The sequence below is a fragment of the Photinus pyralis genome, unplaced genomic scaffold (genome assembly GCF_008802855.1).
Source record: "Photinus pyralis isolate 1611_PpyrPB1 unplaced genomic scaffold, Ppyr1.3 Ppyr1.4_unclustered_Scaffold8339, whole genome shotgun sequence".
NCBI classification, from domain to species: Eukaryota; Metazoa; Arthropoda; class Insecta; order Coleoptera; family Lampyridae; genus Photinus; species Photinus pyralis.
In genome coordinates, this window is record NW_022172357.1 from 1 (window position 1) to 22107 (window position 22107).

The 22107-nt window shown below is 37.4% G+C and overlaps 1 protein-coding gene across 1 annotated transcript; it reads right to left on the bottom strand.

Moving 5' to 3' along the window:
* Positions 1-5028: 5028 nt before the first annotated feature.
* Positions 5029-12220, bottom strand: LOC116183007 (COP1-interactive protein 1-like). Its single transcript, XM_031503600.1, has 4 exons — positions 12175-12220; positions 11595-11675; positions 9740-11453; positions 5029-6619 (listed from the first exon to the last, which is right to left on the bottom strand). Exons 1-4 carry the CDS (start codon positions 12218-12220, stop codon positions 5029-5031), a joined length of 3432 nt encoding a protein of 1143 aa, XP_031359460.1.
* Between the last annotated feature and the right edge of the window lie 9887 nt (positions 12221-22107).

Consider the following 22107-nt stretch of genomic DNA (forward strand, 5'->3'; position numbering starts at 1 on the left):
CGCCACGGGTTTTGTGCATCTTAGTGAGTCATAAATTCCGACGATTGCATAAAAAGCTTGCAGTTTTTACGTCTGCATTTGTAGTCGCTGCCGTAATTATTAGTTTTACGAAGCAGTACCTACTTAGTAGCATTTTCCTTCTCGTTGTTATCAAAGGGTAGTGTAAGTTGAAATTAATTAGTTTTTAGTTATATTTTGTGCATTTTTTTTTGAAAATTATACTATGAAGTTGTTGCAACCTGTTGTTTTAAATACAAAATTTGTAGAAAAATTGTGCATTTTAAAAGAACATGATGCATATTTGGTGCATAATTATCACTATTTTTGTGCATATATATGCGCATATTTCTACATGTTGAAGTGCATATTATTCCTTGCCTTACACATTAGTGTTGGGCGTTGTCGTGGTTGTGGGGCTTAAGTGGTTCACTCATCAAGGGGCGTTGTAAACTCAGGCTCAGATTAGCGTATAACGGTCCCAACGATAATCAGACCAGCACTGGAGGACCTACTTGGAAACAGGTGCTTAGCTTCGACAATAAAATCCTCCCTATGTTATGTAATCCGCCATGGTTTGTCAGGACCGCTCAAATCAGAAGAGATCACAAGAAATAATTCAACATTCTGAACTTCCTTCGATAGCATAAGGTAAGCAAGTTAGGAATACTTTAGGCCAACCTTCTAAGTGTACAAATAACGAAGTTATGGTCAAAAAACTAAAAAATTTTATTTTCAAAAATGCGAAGGCGTTTATTTATTTTCAAAGATACCAAAAAATAATTTTAACAAACTCATTCTGATTTTTCTCAGCTTTCTAATGGCGTTGAAATAACATTTTTATGGCTTGTGGGTTTCGAGCAAATCACATCAACTTTCTTATGGACGCCATATTGGATTTTTATGTCGTTTGATAGAGAAAAAATTACAAAATCAGGGATACTACTCATTTAGTATTTCATTTGGGAATCAACCTTGCATTTTTGCCTTAAGTGACGGTGGTGCTCTCGATGGTGACTATGCGAGACAATAAACGAATGAAATTGGTTTCAATCATAATCAGCCATGGAATTATTCCCATAAAAAATACATGTAAACTTCGAGGTAAAAATGCAAAGTTGATTCCCAAATGAAATACTAAGTACACTGGTGTTGTAATTTTTTTCTCTATCGAATGACATAAAAATCCAATATGGTATAAGAAAGTTGATGTGACTTGCTCGAAACTCACAAATATTCAAAACATTTCTTTAGCACAATATTTCTTTTTTGGGATAATTTTCAATTGTGTTTATAGAGCGTTAATTCGCATAAGGAAGCCCTACTTTAAGGTCTGCAAGTACCAATTCAAGGTACTTTTCCACCATCAAAGAGCCAATTATACATCTGTAATTACAACGAATCCAGTGTATATGAATGCGGGATTTTGATTTTTTTTTAGTAAGTAGAGAGAACACTGTCCAGGAAAAGTTTTGTTTAAAGATTTCCGTTCTATTGAGCTAGCTGAAAAAAAATGACCAAGGGTTTGTTACAACCATTTTTTGATATCTTTGAAAATGAATAAAGGCAGGCGCATTTTCGAAAATTACATTTTTGGTTTTTTTTTACCATAACTTCGTTATTTGTGCAGTAAGAAGAAACTCTGAAAGGGAAACTTAATCTACATAAAATTCTAAAATTCTTTGCCCATTTAACCGACTTTGTATCTCTTTTGGTTTACGAGAGCCCCATTGGAAAAACTTCACCTCGTATATATTCTTCTATTAGCCCTAGCGTCTGGGTAGACGTCCCCTAGTTCGGCTCTGTGGTAGGTGAAGAGCTAGAGGGGCGAATTTCCACTTTTCTGACATGGAGGCTGATCAAATTACTAAACCAAAGGGAGCATCCCAGGATATCTCTCAACCTATGTTACAGGTCACCAGCCTCAACCCACCAGACCACGCAAACCCATCTCCGGCATTGAACAGAGGAGGAGAAAGAAGGCCAGGCTGGCCCAAATGGATCAAACTGCTCACCTCCAAACCATCCACCTTCTGTGACCCAATCCAACTCAAAGGCTAACTCCTGTCAGGCGGGCAAACGGATAAGCGGCGGGAAAAAGAGCCAGAGGTCGGATGACTTCACACCGACCCAACCGCCGACGAAAAAGAGCAGACCACAGCTCCAACCAAAGGCGGGTATCAGAAGGTTAAAGCGCCGGAAGTGCAGAATTCCTGGGGAAAGATAGGCAGCCGGTGTCTCTTCCACACTCCTGTGAAGAATCAACCTCGAGAGAGGCTTCAGAGAAAGGCATGGAAGAGTGTTTGCAGCTCTATAGAATCCACTTCCTCTGCATCCCGACTAAATAATATTCTGACAAAAGGTTCATATTATAACCCAGCTAGCCTTGGACGAGAGGAAGGTTCCTACACTGACAACCTCTCAAAAGACAGCCGAGGTACTGAGAAACGCCCACTTTCCCGGAGCCACCACAGCGCCGCCCAGTCAAAAATAAAGGCAAAATAAAATAAATAAAATGACCTCTAGGTTGGTTTCCGAATGTCACCATGCACTAGAGCAAGTAGCAATACCCTTGAGGTCGTATGGGTCAAAGGGCATACTCTGGAACCTTCCAGGTAATGAGAAAGCCGATGAGCAAGCCCCACTGGCCTCAAAATAGGTGTTTTATGGTCCAGAGCCGACTCTTCCACTTACCTACCCTGTCCACCCTCCACACCCTTCACAATCCAGAATCTTTAAATAGTAAGACAATGCATGCAGGACATGGAACGAGTTACGCTCCAAAATGGCGGACGAGTCAGCTGTCCTATACAGTGTGTCCCAGGTAGAACGGCAACGTATTTTTTTGCAAAGGATCCACGAGGCCTCTGACATTAGCGTTCAACGTACTACTCCAATCTCTTTCTAGCAACAGGCAAGAGCAATAACGTACGTTGAACGCTAACTTCAGATACATATCAAAGCCCTCGCGGATCCTTCACGAAATAGTTATTTACATACAAGTCCGGAAAATGACACATTACTGGCGAGGAAATATTGAAGTACGAGGTCCCTTTGGGGCTGAGTACTTTCATTTCCGAGTCAGGTAATGTCATTTTACTGACGAGTTTTGTATTAAATTTTACCTGAAATCGTATTTTAATAAAACATTCCAATATTCATATAGAACTTTTTATTAATGTCAATTTGTCAGTGATGACAGAAGTCATTATAGACATTTAGCAATGTGACAGGTGGCCGGTAAAGTGACAAGCGGCAGGAAACAGTCTGCTCTGCCTCTGTCATGGAAACTAAAATTTCCTGGCAGAAAGTAGGCATGAAAATGAAAGTGTCAGGACGATTTTGGGTAAAAATACATTATATCTGATTGCCTATAGTGGCACACACTGTATAAAGTAGCTATAGGAATTACGTTGTCAAAAGGACATAATTTTAGGATCACAAAAATTACCTATTTTCGTTAAATTTTAGACATCTTTGATAATAGGGCAATGTATACTGCATTCATTATAATAAGATAGTAGATGGCGCTGCGTTTTAAGATAGGCACACACAAGAAAAATATAAAACAGCACCAAACTATTGTAAAGTGGAAATATCCGCTACTGTGACCAGAAATAAATCGTTTTCACGCTTGGATTTTGACATTAACAGCTAATGACAGTTTGACAGTTTGGTTTGGCAACAGAAACTATGAGCTTACAAAATTCGCCACTGGTTTTATTTTTCAGTGTAATACTGACTCACGTTTTAACCATTCCCAGTGAAGGTCAAAGCTTCCCTATGCTTTCTACCGCTACCTTCTTAAAATGAACAGAATATAAATTATATCATTTACAGGAACCTGAAGCTAAGAAGGCGAGAGATGCCGCATCCCCACTATTTTGCTCATCTGCGCATAGCCCGCTTTCGTCTTCTTAGCTGCTGGTTCCTGTACACATTTTGATGTTGCAATGTATGCTACAAGTTACAGTATACAGTGTGTCCCAGATCGGGTGGGATTGCATGGGTAACTTTGTTATTATTAAGGATAGAGAATTGCTTAAATGGGCAATGTTTTGCAGTTTTTGATGCTTATTTAAAATTTCCTTATGGAAATTCAAAGTGTCGCATAGGTTCGACGAAAATTCAAAAAAACTAAAATTGGTCATTTCTTTGAATGTCTTATATCATCGAAAGTATAAGAGATATAAAAAAAAGTTTTATATAAAAGTGACTGTCTTTGATACGTTTAATTTAGAATTGATGTCAAAAAAAATTCAAGATGGCTACTTTTGAGGAACATTTACCAACTTCCTAAAGTTAAATAGGCGCCATATGGGATTTTTAGATTACTTGATAGATTTTTTAATTCTCTTTTCAACGAGCCATCATAACATAAGATTGAAAATAAGATACCAGTTATATCAACGGTTTTTATATTTTAATTAAGCAGGCTGTGATGAATTAAAAAAAACAAAACAAAATATATTCTCGTCCTCGTCCCGGAAACGTGCATTTTTCGTACTTATGAAACAAATAACTATTAGTTTTTTTGAATTTATGTCGAACCTATGCGACATTTTGAATTTCCATATGGAAATTTTAAATAAGCATCCAAAACTGCAAAACATTGTCCATTTAACCAATTCTCTATCTTTAATAATAACAAAGTTACCCATGCAATCCCACCCGATTTGGGACACACTGTATATTAGAATGTGAGTATACTTCTATTTTAGTGGTAAATTATCATAATAAATGAAAACAATGCTTTAATTTGATCTTTTTTTCCAGTTCCATGCTAAAACACTCTAACCCAGTGGTTCCCAAGCTTATCTTTCAATGGCGCTCACTTTCTGAAAACTAAAATTATTCACGCCCCCCCCTCTCTCGATTAAAAAAGAAAAACTGCTTTTACTACAAAAAAGTATTTATTTCTTCTTTCTAAGTGTCTTGTAGGTCTTCAAATAGCGAAGTTATGGCAAAAAACCGAAAAATGACAGACACATCAGGGATCTCGCCCCCCCCCCCTTGTTTGGGAACCACTGCCTAACCGCAAAGGTCAACTAGGCAATAGAAAACAACACGTTCTACTATTTTCGAATTGCGTAGCGTCCTCAAAAACGGAATAATTTGAGACAACTTACCTTCACGTTTCTGCTCCAACCCTTGAATTCGATCAGTCAAACTCGAATTCTGCTGTGCAAGATCGGAATTAATTTCCATGTGCTGTTGCAGTTGACTTCTCAGCTCGTTCATTTCACGGGTCAACTTGTGCACCTCCTCGTCCCTCAACCTAACTAAATCCGCAAACTCCACATTTTTAACTTTCAACTCTCGATACTCCGAATCGAGATCTTCCAAGACCGTTAGGTTCTTTCTATGTTCGTCGCTCAGTTTCTCAAACACTTTCATCTGTTCCTCAAAATCGCTCTGCTGCTGATCCAGCTTTTGCTTGTAATTCATAATATCTTCAATATATAACGATTGCTTCTCGACGTACTCCCTCAGTTCGTCTTCTTTTTGCTCGCACTGCGCGATCAATCTCTTGCGTTCCAGCGCGATTTGCTCAACTTGATTCTGCTGTTCGAATTCTAACGTCTCTATGTCGGCCGCCTTCTCGCCAAGTTTCCGTTCGTAGTTCTCGTGTAGATGTTTGTTTTCGTTATCGAGTCGGCCAATAACTTCGTTAAGGTGCGAAAGCTCACCCTGTAAACTTGCCAAAGTCTCTTGATCCGACGAGGATTGAAGGTTCTTCTCGGTCGCCGCGCTGAGATGATGCTTAAGTTCGTCATTTTCTTCCATTAAACGTTGATTCTGTTCCGTCAACTCCTGGTTTTCGACAACCGCGGTGTGCAGTCGTCGCTGCACCTGCTCATCGTGGGCGGTTAGCGCCTCAAGTCGTCGCTCCAGAACGTCTTCGGCTTGCGAAATTTCCTCGTAACTGTTGGACTTCTCCAGCAACTGGGCGTTTAACTCGACGGTTTGCTTCTCGAGCGAGAGTCGTCGTTCTTCGATCGTCGATATGAACTCTTCGAGCTTATTTATTTTCTCCTTAAACTTGGAGATTTCCGTCTCCTGATTCTCGACCACCATGTCCATTTCGGTTATCTTCGCCTGAAGGGCGTTCGTGTTCGTCTCGGCCTGGTACTGCGTGCTCTCCAGCAGGCGATTTAGATTTTCAATGATCTGGTTCTTTTCGTTGATTTCGATGTTGAAAAAGTTGCTCTCGTTCGAATGTTGCATTTCGGTTTCTGTTCTCAACGCATTCAGCTGAGACTCGAAGTCTCGATTCGCGTGCTGCAATTCCTCGAAGTTCTGCTTCAAGGTCGTTATTTCGCGACTGCGCTCGTCCAGTTCGTTCGATTTTTGCGTTAGTAAAGTTTCGATGGCGGCCATTTTTTCCTCCAGATTTTGTAGCTGCTGCATCTGCGATTTAATCTCGTCCTCGTGGTTGTCAATACTCTCTTGCAAAAACTGTTTCTCTTTCTCTCGCGTTTCGAGTGTTTGGGTCAGATCCTTGCATTTCAGTTCTAATTCGGAGTAGGCGGTAGTTTTCTTTTTTAAATTTGCCGCTATTTTTTTCATTTTCTCAAGTTGTTCCTTGTTCTTTGTTTCTAAGGCTTCTATTTTTGATAATCTGCAACAGAAGAAGTGCAAGGATATAGATGGATAACGGCTAAAAAGCCTAAAAAAACAGTCTACATATATTCCATACACTGTGAGACTATTGATCTATTTTATTAAATTGTTTATATTGTGGGGGCTTAAATTTAAACAAGTAAAAAGGTTTTCGCCCTAAGGCGAGTAACTACAGCGCATTTTCCATGAATTGATCAGTACCTCCCTTAAAGCCATACTAGAGGCATAAATGGTTAAAATTTCAAAGGAATATCTCCATAAATAAATAGGTTGCGCAGTTCGCGCATGAGCACATTTAATTTATACTATAGGCATGCGATGTTTGTATTTACTAGAAGCATCTATGGTCAAAATTTCAAAGAAATATCTGCATAAATAAGGAAGTCGGCACTGACTGCGCATGCGCACATCTAATGTTTGTAATATCCAATATGTTTGCCTTTAACAGAAGCATCTGTGAGTAAAATTTCAAAAAGATATCTCGATAAATAAGAAAGTTGACATTGCGCATGCGCAGTTTAATCGGCAAAATTTTCCTTGGCTCAGGCGCCAGAGCTATACACTACTGAATGCAAAAAGAACAAACTTAATATCCTGAAAACCAAGAAGCTATGAGAGTATCATCGCCTAGGCAACCTGTGGTCAGTGCTTGCTCCAGCATTAGCAACTCACCCGGGCCGATTTCGAACTGGGATGAGTTTACGAATACTGAGGCGCTGCTCGTATCTAAATTCTAATTTAACACCATTCATGATGAAGGTAGTAAGATAAGCTTTTTGATCACATGACCTATGATGCTATTTAAAAAAAAATTCAAGATGGCGGTCGCATTCGAACACTGTATAAACAAAAATTCCTTTTAACGTTGTTGTATATGTTCAAACCGCCCATGCGAAATAATGTATTCTATGTTCCACAGCAAAAGTGAATCATTGAAAGTTCATGAAATTTGGTATAATTGTTAAAGGCGATGTATATGATGTTTAGATAATTTAAAAAAAAATAGAAAGTTTACCCAAAAAGTGACTTTGAAATTTATGAAATCGTAAATAATAAATAGGTGTAAAACAACAATTGAAAATAGCGATTTTCACACATAATAACAAAGAATTGCACGAGATATACTATTTTTAGCAATAATTCTCAATAAAATTCATATTATGATTATTCCAATAAATAAACAGCCAAAATAGACGTGAATTTTGAACAGTAAATACCTATCATAACCATATGCCCACTATATATTAAATATATAGTATATATATCTAGGTAAAAAACGACTGTATACAACATTTTTTCTATATAAAAGTTGATATATATATATATAATTTCCCATAATAAGGCAGTATTCAATTGTTTTTATTTCAGAAAACAAATGAATAACAAAAAACAATTGAATTTTTTTAATATAGCAATGTACCCTATTATTAGGCTGACTTGATAGATATTTTTTCTCTTTTTAATGCCACTATCAAGTCCAAGGCCAATTAACATTACCCAAAAATTGTTTTTGGATTTTGTTCTTTATGCCGAAAACCATTTTAATGTTTAAAAAATTTATAAAGAAAATGCCAAAATGTAATGATTCTTAAATTAATTGAATTTTATAAAAAAACATTTTTTGATATTGTAACCCACTACATTTTCAATTGATTTAATTTAAATATTATATAAAATATTTCGAACATTTAAAAAAGGTTTAAAAATTTAAGAGAGAAAGAAAATTTCGTCTAAAGGGATTGTAGAAGGAAAAGTGCCCATAACACTAGCAGCATTGCCGCGCTGAATGGCCAGACTAAGTTTTTGAATTATTATATTAACTTTCTCATTTATACTTTAATTTATCAAGTCATAAACATGAAAACACAACATTATAATTATTAACGCATTCATCGAATTAATTTATTTACGTTATCAGTAGGTTCGAATAAGTTAAATAATTCAAGATCGAATGTTATATTTGTCAATACTTCATAATAAAAGAAGATTTTTATTTAAAAAACGGGTTTGTGAGCATACTCTGTAAAATTGAAAAAATTTACATCATTAATTGCATTCAGGTAGGTAAACTTGTTTCATTGCTTACTAATTATTCAGAATCTTTCTCTGTCTAAGATGGAGTTTATTCGCTTTGGTTAGATCTGCTATAATATCGCCATCTAGCGGAATGCAGTTGTCCCTACTAACAACTAACAACTTTAACCTCAAAATATGTGAAATAAGGCCGGCATAGCACTGGCGCAGTATTATTACCTTACCAAAAAATACCTATGACTATGTAGCACACTACGGCACTATACAGGGTGTCAATTTTAAAACTTGCAGTCGGCAATATTTTCTAAACTAAAGAAGATATTGAAAATCGCGAAAAACCGTTTCGGGGGTATCGAGGGGGAACCCCCTTAACGCCCCCCTCTTAAAAAATCCTAAATGGCAACCCCATACTTGTGACACATCGTTGGAAAGCTACTGAAAAATGCTTTTCAGTGGTACCAATAAAGTCAATATTCATTACAATTTAAAAAAATTTTTATAATTACCAAAAAAAAAATAAAAATTAAGCCATGCCTATGTTCAAGATTTGATCGCTAAAGTCGAAGAAACGGGATCTGTTATCAATAAAAAAGAAAGCAACCAATTTTGCTTAATGAAGCAGCACAGGTTGAAGTTCTTGGCCCATTTGCCATAAATCCCTCAATGTCAACATTTAGGTTTTTTTGTTAATTATTAAATTTTTGTTAAATTGTCTTTAATCAATATTGACTTTATTGGTACCACTGGAAAGCATTTTTCAGTAGCTTTCCAACGATGTGTCACAAGCATGGGGTTGCCATTTAGGATTTTTGAAGAGGGGGGCTGGGGGGGTTGTCACTCATAACGTCATTCTGGTTCCCCCTCGATACCCCCGAAACGGTTTTGTGGGATTTTCAATATCTTCTTTAGTTTGGAAAATATGGCCGACTGCAAGTTTTAAAATTGACACCCTGTATAAAGGTTGTTTGACATTGTATTCATAATACCTCAACATCGAAAACCTAAGAGCACAATACTTGGGAAACAAGTTTCTCTTCCTTAATAAAGTAGGTAGAAACTAATTAAAGCAAAAAGCAATACTTACGGATCCTTTATGTTACTCAACGACCCAGCATTCTGCTCAATTTGACTCTGCAGCGTAAGATACTTGGCGTTTAACGACTCGCAAACCTCCCTAAACCGTTCCTCCTTCTGCCTCAACTGATCTTGCAAATTCACGATCATCACCTCCTTGTTATCCCTCTCCTTATTCAGTTTGCTTATTTCGTCATCCTTACACGCCAACTCGTGCTCCATATCCAGCAGTCTCTCGCCCAACTCCTTCAGCTGAGTGTTCAGCTTGCCGATCGTAACGGAATTCTGCTGCAGCTCCCGCTCGTAAACCTCGATCTGATTGATGTTCTCGTTGAGGAGCGCCTTGAGCTCCTGAAGCTGTCCGGACATCGCCTCGATCGTGTCGACGTACTCGTTATTCTTTCGATTCTCCGAGTCCAAGTGGGAGAGCGCACTGTTTAATTCCGCGATCACGGAATTTAAATGTGACACCTCGTTCTGATAATGACCAATTTCGGACTGCTTTTCCTGCACTTTCTCTTGCAAATCGGCGATGACGTTCGAGCTCGAAATGAGCTCCTCTCGATTTTCTTCGATTATCGCTTTGTAGTTCTCTAGTTCGTCAAGGTTTTCGCGTAGTTTCGCGTCGTATTCGGCGATTCGACTGCGAACCGTCGTCAGTTCCGTTTCCATTACATGCTTCTCTTGGACCACTTCCGAAGTCTCCTTGATTGTTTTGCTTAGGTTGTCGTTTTCGGATTTGAGAGCCGCGTATTGCTCTTCTAAAGTTGTTATTTTTTCGTGCAGCTCCCTATTCGCCACCGGTAAGTCTTTGTACGACAGCAGTTCTGCTTTCAACTCCTTTATCTCACTCTTTTGCAGCTCTACCAGGCTTCTGGACTCGTCGATTTGTTTCTGTAATTCGGCGTCCTTCGTGTCATCTAATGGCATTACGGTTTCGAATGACATCACTTGTTCGTTCTCGCTTCCACTTTTGATTTCATGCTTGAGCATTTCGTTCTCCTTTTTCAGTTGGGCAATTTCGTTATTTAATTCCTGTTCTAAAAGCTTCAGGGTATTTCTCTCCTGCTCGACGCTCTCCTTCTCATTTTGTAATTGCTCGTAGGTCTCAGACAGAATATCTCGGTTGTTCTCAATTTCTTGCACTTTCATATTTAACTGGCTGTTTTCGGTGGCTAGCGTTTCCATCTTTTCCATAACCTCCTTTCTCTCCTCAGTAAACAGCTCAATTTTCCTAAGCAAGTCGCAAGTCTCCTCCGTAAGTTGATTAACACTCTCATTCAGCTCAGGATTCGGATCTAAGGTTTCGATAGCGCCGCCCGAATTTAACTCCAAACTTTGCTGGTAGGCCTCCAACTCTAACTTCTCCTGCTGCGTGAGATTTTCAACCATTTCGATACTTTCGGCCGACGACACCTTCTCGGCGCTCAACTTTTCCAACTTGTCAATGAGGTCCATATTCTCCTGCATGTAGCTATCCAATTTGCTCGCGATCTCCTGCTTCTCCGTCGCCAGGTTCTCCAATTTCTCCAAAAGCGACTCCTTTTCCAACATGATTAGGTCGTTCTTTTCGATCAGAGCCTTCTTTTCCAATTCTAAATTATCGAGCTGTTCTTCGAAGTGTATCGAGGTCATTTCGGTGGCCACTTGGTCGTTTTCGATTTGGGAGAGTTTGTTAAATCGCTCGCTGAGCGATAGCAACTCCGTTTTGTACGATTTTAGTTCTGAAATGAATAGGTTTGTTAGTCGAAAGAAGTTTGCAACACGCAAAGGTGATTGATATAGGTCTATACCTTTTGCTCTGTGTGATGCATAAGAAAGAAAATTTGACAATTTTAAGGTGTGAGAATAAGGGGTCTACTTACGTGATTCCTTGTTATCGAGTAACTCAGATTGCTCGAACAGCTGTGCCTCCAATTCCTTAATACGTTCCGTATTTGACGAATCTATAATAAATATAAATCTAAAATCAGTTTTGATTTGAAAAATAAAATATCGACAGGATTTATGATCATATAAATTAAATGAAGATCTAATAATAAAAATGCGATTGCAAAAATTTAAAAAGGTATGAGCAACAAAATTTTGATAGAGTGCGTCTAATATTCATTCATTGACAGCTCTCGTTAAGACGTTGTTACCCATCAGTGAGTTCATTGTGTAATTAAAAACAGTTATAGATAAAATAATGGCCGTGTAATACACTGATTAGTGCAATTGGCTGGTCATTTTTTGTAATATAAACCTAGCATAACTTTTGAAGGCTGCGGCGCTCAAAAATCTTTTTCAAAAATCCGGTCCGTTATTACCCCCCGCACGTTAGTATGGGAAGTATTGCATTGGGGTAAAAAAATTTAGTTTTTTGACGGAAATACACCAGGAAATGTACCAGGAATTCGAATCAAATAAAATCTCGATGACGTAGGTCTGTCGATCTATCTGTACTCTCATTTCCGGTTAAACCGATCGGAACTAAATTTGGCGCACACATTCTTAGACATAAAAGGGCAGAATCGCGCACGCACAGGGGTATCTGTGCGAGCCACAGTAAATTTTTGTCGTTTCCGTATGCCTAATACAGGGTGGGCCATTAGTGTGTGGGTGAAAGATTGTGGGTTTATTAACGCACATAGTTAAAATTCATTGACGGGGCATGTTGGGGGACCCTTAAGGCTACAACCTAAAAATATTTGCACAAAAATTGCAATTGTTATACAGGGTGATTTATATCAAAGTCGCATTTTTTTAAACGGAACCCCCTATACAGGGTCCTTCTTGACGAGCGTCAGTTAGAAACATATGGAAAACCTTTGAAAATGAAAATAAACTGATAAGTTCTTTAAGGGTTTTGGCACATGATGAATTGAACTAAAATATTTTCAAGATGGCGCCACTTCTGGAAATACCAGAAGTAGCCATCAACTTTGTTATTTTAAATAGGGACCTACATTTTCGGATTCTACGTCGAATTTGGAGTACAACGATACCCCATAGTTGACCCTTTGCTCCAAGGGCTTCGTCGATATTCAAGTTTCTATGTCAAAAATTGAATTTGCAGGGCTCACTTTAAAAATGTATTATTCGAAAACGGTGAGAGATATTGCAAAACAGTTTTCAATGCTTTATTAAGGAAAGATCGAATTTTCTTATGGTATACGAAACCGTCTAAAAAAGTGAGACTACGTCACTTTTTCAAAGCTCTCAATTTTTAAATTTTTAAATTTCGGTAACTCCATTTTTTTAAATGGCACGCCCCATTTTGTTCTTCACCGTTGTTTTCCTGTTTCCCAGACCTTTAATTTGATACAAAATGTGAAAAGCTGCTTCAAACGGTTTCCGAGATATTCCATGTTTTAGTTACTTCTTATGTTAAGTTGTGTATACTAGGATGCAATGAGCTTACCTGTACCTACGTAATCTGGAAATTGTTTACGGACTTATCGCAGGTTATACCAATACCAACAGACTTGCGCTATCAGCTCCTATCATTTTTGTATATTGTTATTGTATTACTGTTAAGATTAGTTTGTAAATAATGTCATGAATAATAAGGATCTACTATTTTTCTAGCAAATGGAATGCTTTGTACTACCTCTTAACTAAATTAAGGAACATTTGATTGGAATGCGTACAGGACATATTAACATCAGATCACTAGTTCCCTCAATCTTTGAACTCAGATCATTTTTAGCTTATAACGATTTTGATTTATTCGCAATTAGCGAAACATGGTGCCACCCAGGGATTACAGATGAAGCGATTGAGGTAAATGGATATAAATTATATCGAAAGGATCGGGATGGTAGAGCAGGAGGAGTTTGTATTTATGCTAAGCGCTCACTGAAATGCACTGCTATTAAATCCAGTAATCAAATTGAGCAGATTTGGGTAAAGATCAAAATTGGTAAGTTCAATGTGGTTTGTGGATGTGTCTATAGATCTCCTTCAGTAAACTACAAGTTATTTTTGGATGAATTAGAATCATCATTGACCTTAATGCACAATGACAGTGACTTTGTGGTTTGCTTAGGAGACATGAATATCGATGTGATACGCATACATAGTCCTGAGACAGTATACATTACCACGATGTTGGACGCAATCAGTTTCAAACAAATAATATGCGAACCCACGCGTATTACCAAAAATTCTTCAACCATTATTGACTTAATCTTGGTCAGCGATATTAAAATGGATATTATATAATATTAATATATTAAACGGATCATGAAACAATCTTTTGCGCCTTAAATATAGAGGTGATTAATAACCCAGCCATATATAAGACTACTTGTGATTTTTTCAATATGGATACGACGCAATTTGAAAATGACGTGCAACGAGTTCCATGGCAAAATCTATTCCATATGGATAATGTTAATGATAAGGTTCAATTTCTGTGTTGGAATATGTTACACTTGGTCAATAAGTACACGTCCGTTCGAACTATTAAGGTTACTAAGCGGAATGAACCTTGGATAACAACAACTATCAAAATTGCAATGAACTTACGGAATAATGCTTTGAAAAAATTTAAAACAACTAAACTGCATACTGACTGGTCCTATTACAAAAGTTTGAGGAACCAAGTAAACTTCATGGTTAAGCAAGAAAAGGCAGCTTTTTTCAAGCACAAGATTAATTCTAACAATAAACAACTTTGGAAAGAGTTAAAGCAACTTTCATCTCCAAATAGTGTGCAACCCGACTTACCCGCCCATTTAGATAATCCGGAAGCTATAAATACCTTCTTTGTAAATTCAATTCCTAACTCAAATGACCAAAACGTAACTCAGTTGATCAACTTTTATAAAAATAATAAAATAATTCATAATCAGTCTTTTAAATTCACTACTGTCGAAACAAGCCACGTTGCGAAAATCATAAGTGGTATCAAGTCAACCGCTTATGGTTCCGATGGAATTAATATCAACATCCTAAGACTATTCTGCCCAATTATCGAACCATACCTTACGCATGTTATAAATATGGTACTTTTAACAAGTATTTATCCGGAAGCCTGGAAAAAAGCTGTGATAACTCCATTGCCAAAGACACTTCGCCCAAATCAATTTAAAGACTTGCGCCCGATAAGCATATTACCAGTGATGTCCAAAATAATAGAAAAAGTAATGAATGACCAGCTCAGAGCATACGTTGACGCAAAACATATAATTCCTGATCACCAATCCGGCTTTAGGCCGAATTATAGCTGCACTACAGCTTTGATCGATACTGTCGATGACATTATTACTGCTACTGACTCCAAACTCATCTCTGTCCTGGCACTGTTACACTATAGCAAGGCCTTTGACACTATCAATCACGGCATTCTTCTCTCTATTCTGGAAAGCATTGGATTGTCATGTCAAGCAGTGAAATTGTTTGATAGTTACTTAACTGGACGGTGTCCGTCTGTAAAAATTAAAGCTACTCAATCAGATTTTTTATCAACTTCAAAAGGTGTTCCACAGGGGTCTATTTTGGGCCCACTGCTGTTTATTATATATACTCACCAGTTTGACAAATGTATTAAGCATTGCAAATTGAAGAAGTTTGCCGATGATACACAAATGTTGTATTCATTTCGCGTAGAGGAGTATTTCACTGCTACTCGTAAAATAAATGAAGACCTTCACTCCATTGAATCAGTTTCACACATGCACTCATTATTCATAAACCCATCAAAATCTTCAATCATAGTTTTTGGGAATGAAGACAAAATCAATTCAATAAAAGACAAACTCAACTTCACTTTGCACGAGACGACCATACCTCTCCAATCTGAAGTAAAAAACTTAGGCCTCTCAATTGATAACTCTTTCAGATATAGTACACAAATTAACACTTACATAAAGAGAAGCATTATGAATTTGAAATTGTTATTCCCGCACAGAAAAACCTTACCAATTCATATAAAAGCTATGCTTTGTAACTCCCTTGTACTGTCCCACTTTAACTATTGTTCCGAAATTTATTGGTCGTCTATAACGCAAGACGTGGCAAAGCGTATCCAACGGGTACAAAATAGCTGCATGCGTATGATATTCGGCATACGCAAGTTTGAGCACATCTCCCATAAGTTGAGTGATCTGAACTGGCTAGACATGAATAACAGGAGAAAACTACTATTTGCAACACTATGCCATAAGGTGCTTTTATATAAGAAACCAGCGTATCTTTATAACAAAATCCGCTTTCGAACGGACGTTCACAACTTAAATTTAAGATTTTGTGGTTTAATTTCTCCTCCTAAACACTCCACTGCTTTATTTGAACGAACCTTTCAGTATCAAATTTATAAAATTTACAATAACATACCACCTGAGTTTAAAACGTTATCAGTGTCCTTGTTTAAAAGAAAAATGTTCCTATATTTGTTAAAACCTAATGTTTAATTAATTGTACAAAATACGATAGTAATAGTAATCGTCAGAACTAATCTTAACTTCGGCCGACATCCCAGAATTTAATCCTAGGCAACAAATTAGCACAACTCTGTTATTGACTTCACGGTCCCAATGGAAGACCAAGGTAGCTGACTACCAATTTGAATTGGCACCGTGTGATTTCTCCGCATCTTTGGAAACTTGTATTGTTCTCTTCATGGTATATTTTATATACAAGATGTGTGAGAAATAAAGGCTATTATTATTATTATTATTATTATTATTAAAAATGAAAACGTTCGGAGACTTTAAAGTTGCGATTCGAAAAATCGTTTCATGACCGATCGTGTGTAATGCGCGCCTATTGGTTCCCTTGGTACGTATACGATGCGCGATTTACGCGCCGAATTCGAATAGGTCAAATGACGTCATACAACTGCTGTCGTTCCGCACTACATACCTAAACTTAAGTAATGTACATATTTGTAATTTAATGACGGATTTTAAAATTTGTTTACTGATTTATTAGTTTTGATCTACATTTTAGTGCTCGTTTTAGTGTCATTGGGTTCACTATAACATTATCACCACCTCTCTCCCCTAATAATGTATGCAAATTCTTCGTCCCAAGATAAATGGAAACGAAGCGAATGGCTATTAATAACAAAGTTAGATTACTCACAATTCACGGCGTTGCAATGGAAAGAAATGTATTAACGGTGTCGCATTTTATTAACTGACAATTTTTCTCGTCTAATTGCTAGGCAACAGATTTTCATTGCCTAAACAACCCCAATTTACTTGGTAAAATACAAACCTCTGCAATTAGAAGTGAAAAAATTTAAGCGACGAAAGCTACGTGGTTATTCCTTGGTAGTGCCCGACCCGAATTAATATTTTACTTTCATATGCACGGTTTAACTTTTCGTAGTTCAAACGCGAAATACTCAAAATTTTAAATTGAAAATTAACTGATTGATTGATTAATTTTAATTTTATCTAGGGGTCACTCATTGGTCTCGCTGCGTTCTTAACCACTTAACTCTAATTTTTTCCAAAAACTAATCCCCTCTTTTCCTTACTAACTAAAGAACGCCTACAAAATGCCTTCTTATTAACACAGATGGCCATCTTTAATCGTTAATTCATCAAATAAGAGGGCAATAAATCATTTTCAAATATGACCAACATATGCTACGTTACAGTTTTCACGATGCTGAAATGATCTCATGCTTATTCGCAGTTATAATGAAATAGCCCTAATTAAGATAACTGAATATGATCCAAATCCCCAATATCTCCAGGCATGTGGAATCTATAAAGACGACAAGGCTCCATAGTCTATAGACATTAAAAGATGCAAAAAGGACAATTATCAATTCCACCAAACACCTAAAGATTTATTGTTGTAAATCCGCTAGCCATATTTAGAAAATCGACTTCCATCTCTATAAAATAAATTCAAATTTTAGAGCTACCGTTACACTGTGCACGATAAAGTTTTAATCTAGGCCACGTATCTAATCCGCATACTCGCTACATCGTAGCTTACGCTTTCTAGTTGTACAAAGTGCACTGGAAGAAAAATTCCCGGATCCTGGACAAGGAAATTTTCGATTCAATTGCATTAAAATTAAAATTGGTAGTCGCTTCTGGAATGTCTACTGCATCCATTTCTTCAAAAGCTCTTCTCGCCCTAACCAGTTCTTCACGAGAAGCAACTGGTGTGAAGTAAACTTTGTCTTTATATGACCCCACATAAAAGCCCGCTGGCGTTATATCTAAAGATCTAGGAGACCAACGCCACGGACCTCTGGCCCCAATCCACCTGTCTTCAAAAATGTTAGTCAAAAACATATAAGCATCATGGATAGAATGAGCCGGTGCTCCGATATGTTGAAAATGCAGGATGTTCTATTTACAATAAGAAAGTTCCTATCAACATCCGGTAGAGCCGGAAGTGAAAAATCATGATAATATTTTCTTTCGATAGATCAAGAAAAACTGTGTTGGTACGCAAATTTTCAGATTTAATTTATCAATGAAAGCCTGAATACTTTTAGGTAACGGTTTGCGTTTACTTTATAACTTTTTGGTTTTAGTAAGACAGCGCGGATCACATCACTTCTTGCGTGGAGGGGTTCGGATCTGAGAGTTTCTTCCCAGATCCGCCCGTGTCCAAGGCTTGCTCGATCCTTCTAGTCATCCCAATCGTATAGCCGTATGACAGCCTTCTGAGCTTCTGCCTCCACAGCTACATAAGTAGCATAAGGCTCTAGTCCTAGATTACAAAGATTACTTTAATGTATATGAACCAAGTCTACCCAAGGAGAACGTTGCCTACTCGAAGGTAGACAACACAACCTACACCAGCTTCACCAAAATCACAGGGGGCAATGGATTTGTGTATATACCTACCATACGATGTACAAAATCCAGAACATGTAGGGACCCTATGTAATGTGTGATACGACGAAAGCATATTACTTTTTTTAAGTAGATTAGTTGTAGATATTCCGTTACTAACTTTTTAAATAGCTGTTTCCAAGTAGAAATAAAATTTAATATATCATTACAAGCGCTTAAATTGTCTTTCGATAAAATTTGAACTGTTTCTTTAAGAGGTTCTAAAGGTTAATAAAGCATCACTTTGATATCAGTTACTGTATCCTGTCTACGGCTTCTCATTATTCCATACTTATAAAGTCTTGAACAAAATGAGATTGAAATTCGTCAAAAGGAATCGCGTACAACGTGTATACTCTTCACTTAAAGTACTTTGATCTTTGAAGTACTAGTATTCGCAGCGCAGATTCGCACCCATTTTTATCACCGTCCCTTTTTTTACCACCAATCGTCTTTGGTCTAAATTTGTATTGTATCAAACTTCAACTCGAAAACCGTTAAGGCTTTCGTAGCGGAACTGCAAAAATAACAGGGAGAGACGGAAGCTATGTTACGCGAAGTGGATCTGGATAGACAAATTAAACGTACCGAATACCTAAGTAGAATAAAAACGGAGATTATGATTTCGAGTATAATCAGAGGTTACGGGATCAGAAAAAAATAGGCGAAACTGCTGATTATTTGAGAGATGTAGGAATAAAACTTTATTGTAAACTTCTAAAAACAAACTTCTAAAAACGTGTTTTATTGTCGTAAAATAAATTAGTGGTAAATTTTATTCGTGATAAAACACAATTATAGTGGTATAAATTTAGTGGTAAAAATGTACCCCTACCGCAACACAATTTACATTGTTGAGGCTATTCCAACGTTCCCGTATTTCACATTTGCTTAGTGGGCGACTTCTTTGGATCAGAGAAATATGCAAACAATCATTTTAGAAGAACAAGTGCCCTTGATATAATAACATAGAAATATAATATGGATCTTCATGTCGCTTATTGTAACGCATGTTACAAATTAATTCTTCTACTCCACCCTCCCTCTGGTTAACCTGCATATACCTTAATTGAGTTAGGGTTGGTTCTTGTTATGTACTTATATATAAATATGTGCTCCGACTGGCTGTCCGTCAGTAAACCTCTTCTGGCTTCATAAGGAAAAGGTAGAGGGATAAATAATAAGTCGGTAATCTTTACAGTTTTTATTTCCTTTAAGGTGCCCCTTCGAGGTAAAACAAGTCTGTAAGGTAAATGGTTAAACGACATTCATGCGCAAAAACACACTTCGCATTGATACGAAATATTCAAATGAAGCAAACTCGATGTATAATGAATAACGGTGCGGTACTAAAATCAAATTAATTTTATTTGAGTAAACACTCTACAATAAAAATACAACGAACTGCAATACGTTAATATGTTAAGAATTTATAGGTGCCGCGCCGGTCTAAATTCTACTGAATTCGGTGTCCACCAGCACCAACTTGACGTAAAATCACAAGTATGTAGATAAATCGCCTTTACATAAGTATACAACATTAGATAGTGCTTGAGCATTAAATTCTCTCCAACAGTTTCTAATTATGCAAATGCACTATGACGCTAGTTCAAATTTACGACGAAGCAAACAACAAATTGTAACACGACGGAAAGTGGCAAAGCTACAACATCAATACCATTATTGTTTGTGCACCAGGAGTTTTGTATGCGTTCTAGTCATTGCTTTCAAATTTCAATCAGAATGGAAACTACCTTTCCTTCAGCTGTACTCTGCACGGACCGAGTATAGAATCCTCGCTGTGTTACGACGACTAGGAGAGGGGTTGCAACTTCCACCCCACCATCCACTAGCGCCCTATTGGCCGCGTCGCCAGACGCCTCTACCGGAAATCGTTTATAAGCAGCGCACCGACAGGGGAACTTCACTTGTGCCTGGGCAAGCCTACCTTACCCTATACAAGCGACTGAGGCTGGTCGCTTGGGCTCAAGTACCGTCTCCGCACGCCATCACTTCCCGGCTTGACCGTAGTCAAGTCCGGCGCCATCCCACGTGCCAGAAGCGATCTTATATATGTACATATAGCCTCTGTATTATTTGTAAATATTGTGTAATATACGTTTTCAACCTCCGTTTGCCACTTACGTTACCCCGCCCGGTAACAGCTGTGTTACGCAGTGGAGATTTTCAACTTTCTTGCTTTCTACTTCGGAAATGATGCGAAAATCTTCTTCCGCATACGGAGGCTCGTTACATTATTAATGACAACACATGGGGGTACTTTATTTCATAAATAGCTTGAAGAAAGGGGACAAATATTTTTTACCTCCACATGTACGATAAAAAAGGTTTTGAGTTTCATTTATAGTCGGTTATAGTCGGATTTGCTTTTATTACGTATCCTACTCTTTGGCCGGAATATCGCGCATAAACAATATAATTAACTTAATTTTTTAATTTTCATTTTGGCAGCACTGATCGTTCCTTAAAACCTGTCAAATGTTCTTGGCAGAGGGGTACGTAGACATGATCTTTAACATAGTCTCAAGGGTAGGGTAGGGTAGAAATCACAAGGCCTTAGATCGGGAAATAGGGGGGCCATGCGGTATGGTATGTCCTATCCAGCGATGTGGAAGTTCCCTTTTGAGGGTATTTTAAGGACCGTGTTTGTGTACTACCACAGCCAAGGACACTTGACAAACTTAGCAGATCAGTACTGCGTTGGTGCGACATGGAAATGGTACAAAATGTGTGCTCTGAGCTAGACACACATCGAACATTTGTAATTTGGAGAGTAAACTTGGAAACTTTCTGCCTCTTTTGATGTGTCAATGATTATTAAAAGCGCAATACTTAATATAACATTTGTTAACCCGATGAATCATTTATAAAAATCCTGCATTCCTCATGTTTAAAAAAAAATTTTTTTTGTTATAATAATGACATTCAACTGAAAAAATAAGTGCAATAATCATTGACTTTAGGTAGGGAGAACATAATAATGTAACGTGAATTCAATTATGTGCTTTATTTACTTTCAATTAATTAACAATAAATTTATAACAGTCTTGGGTGCTCTCGAATGCATCCGAATCTTCTCGAACAAATACGTCAAAGATTGCGTCACATCCGCTTTCGTTCTTTATCGCCTATGACTAAGCTTTCATGGCGCCTCGATGCCTATCGGGATTTCTGGAATATTCGTTACACTAGCAATTCTCGCTGTGTCCATGCGATCTGCTTGAAGAATCTACCAAGTTGCAAACAACCTTGGGCATTTGATTTGAATTGGCAAACCTTTAGTTTCTGATCGTATGATACAGATATAACGGACATTTTAAGCGAGTAATACAATGTGACTTTTTACTTTTTTTTAAGCCCCACACCCTGCTAATGACGTCATGAGTTTAACTAAAGCGATTCTTTAATATAATGGACACTTAAAATTTGAAAACTCAAGTAATATTTTCCTTCAGATTCTTCCACTAGTCTAGAAACAAATATTCCATTTATATAGAGCCCCCGCCATTACTCTCATTTATGAATGACACTTCATTTCTAGACTTTGCAGATAGCATCTTCT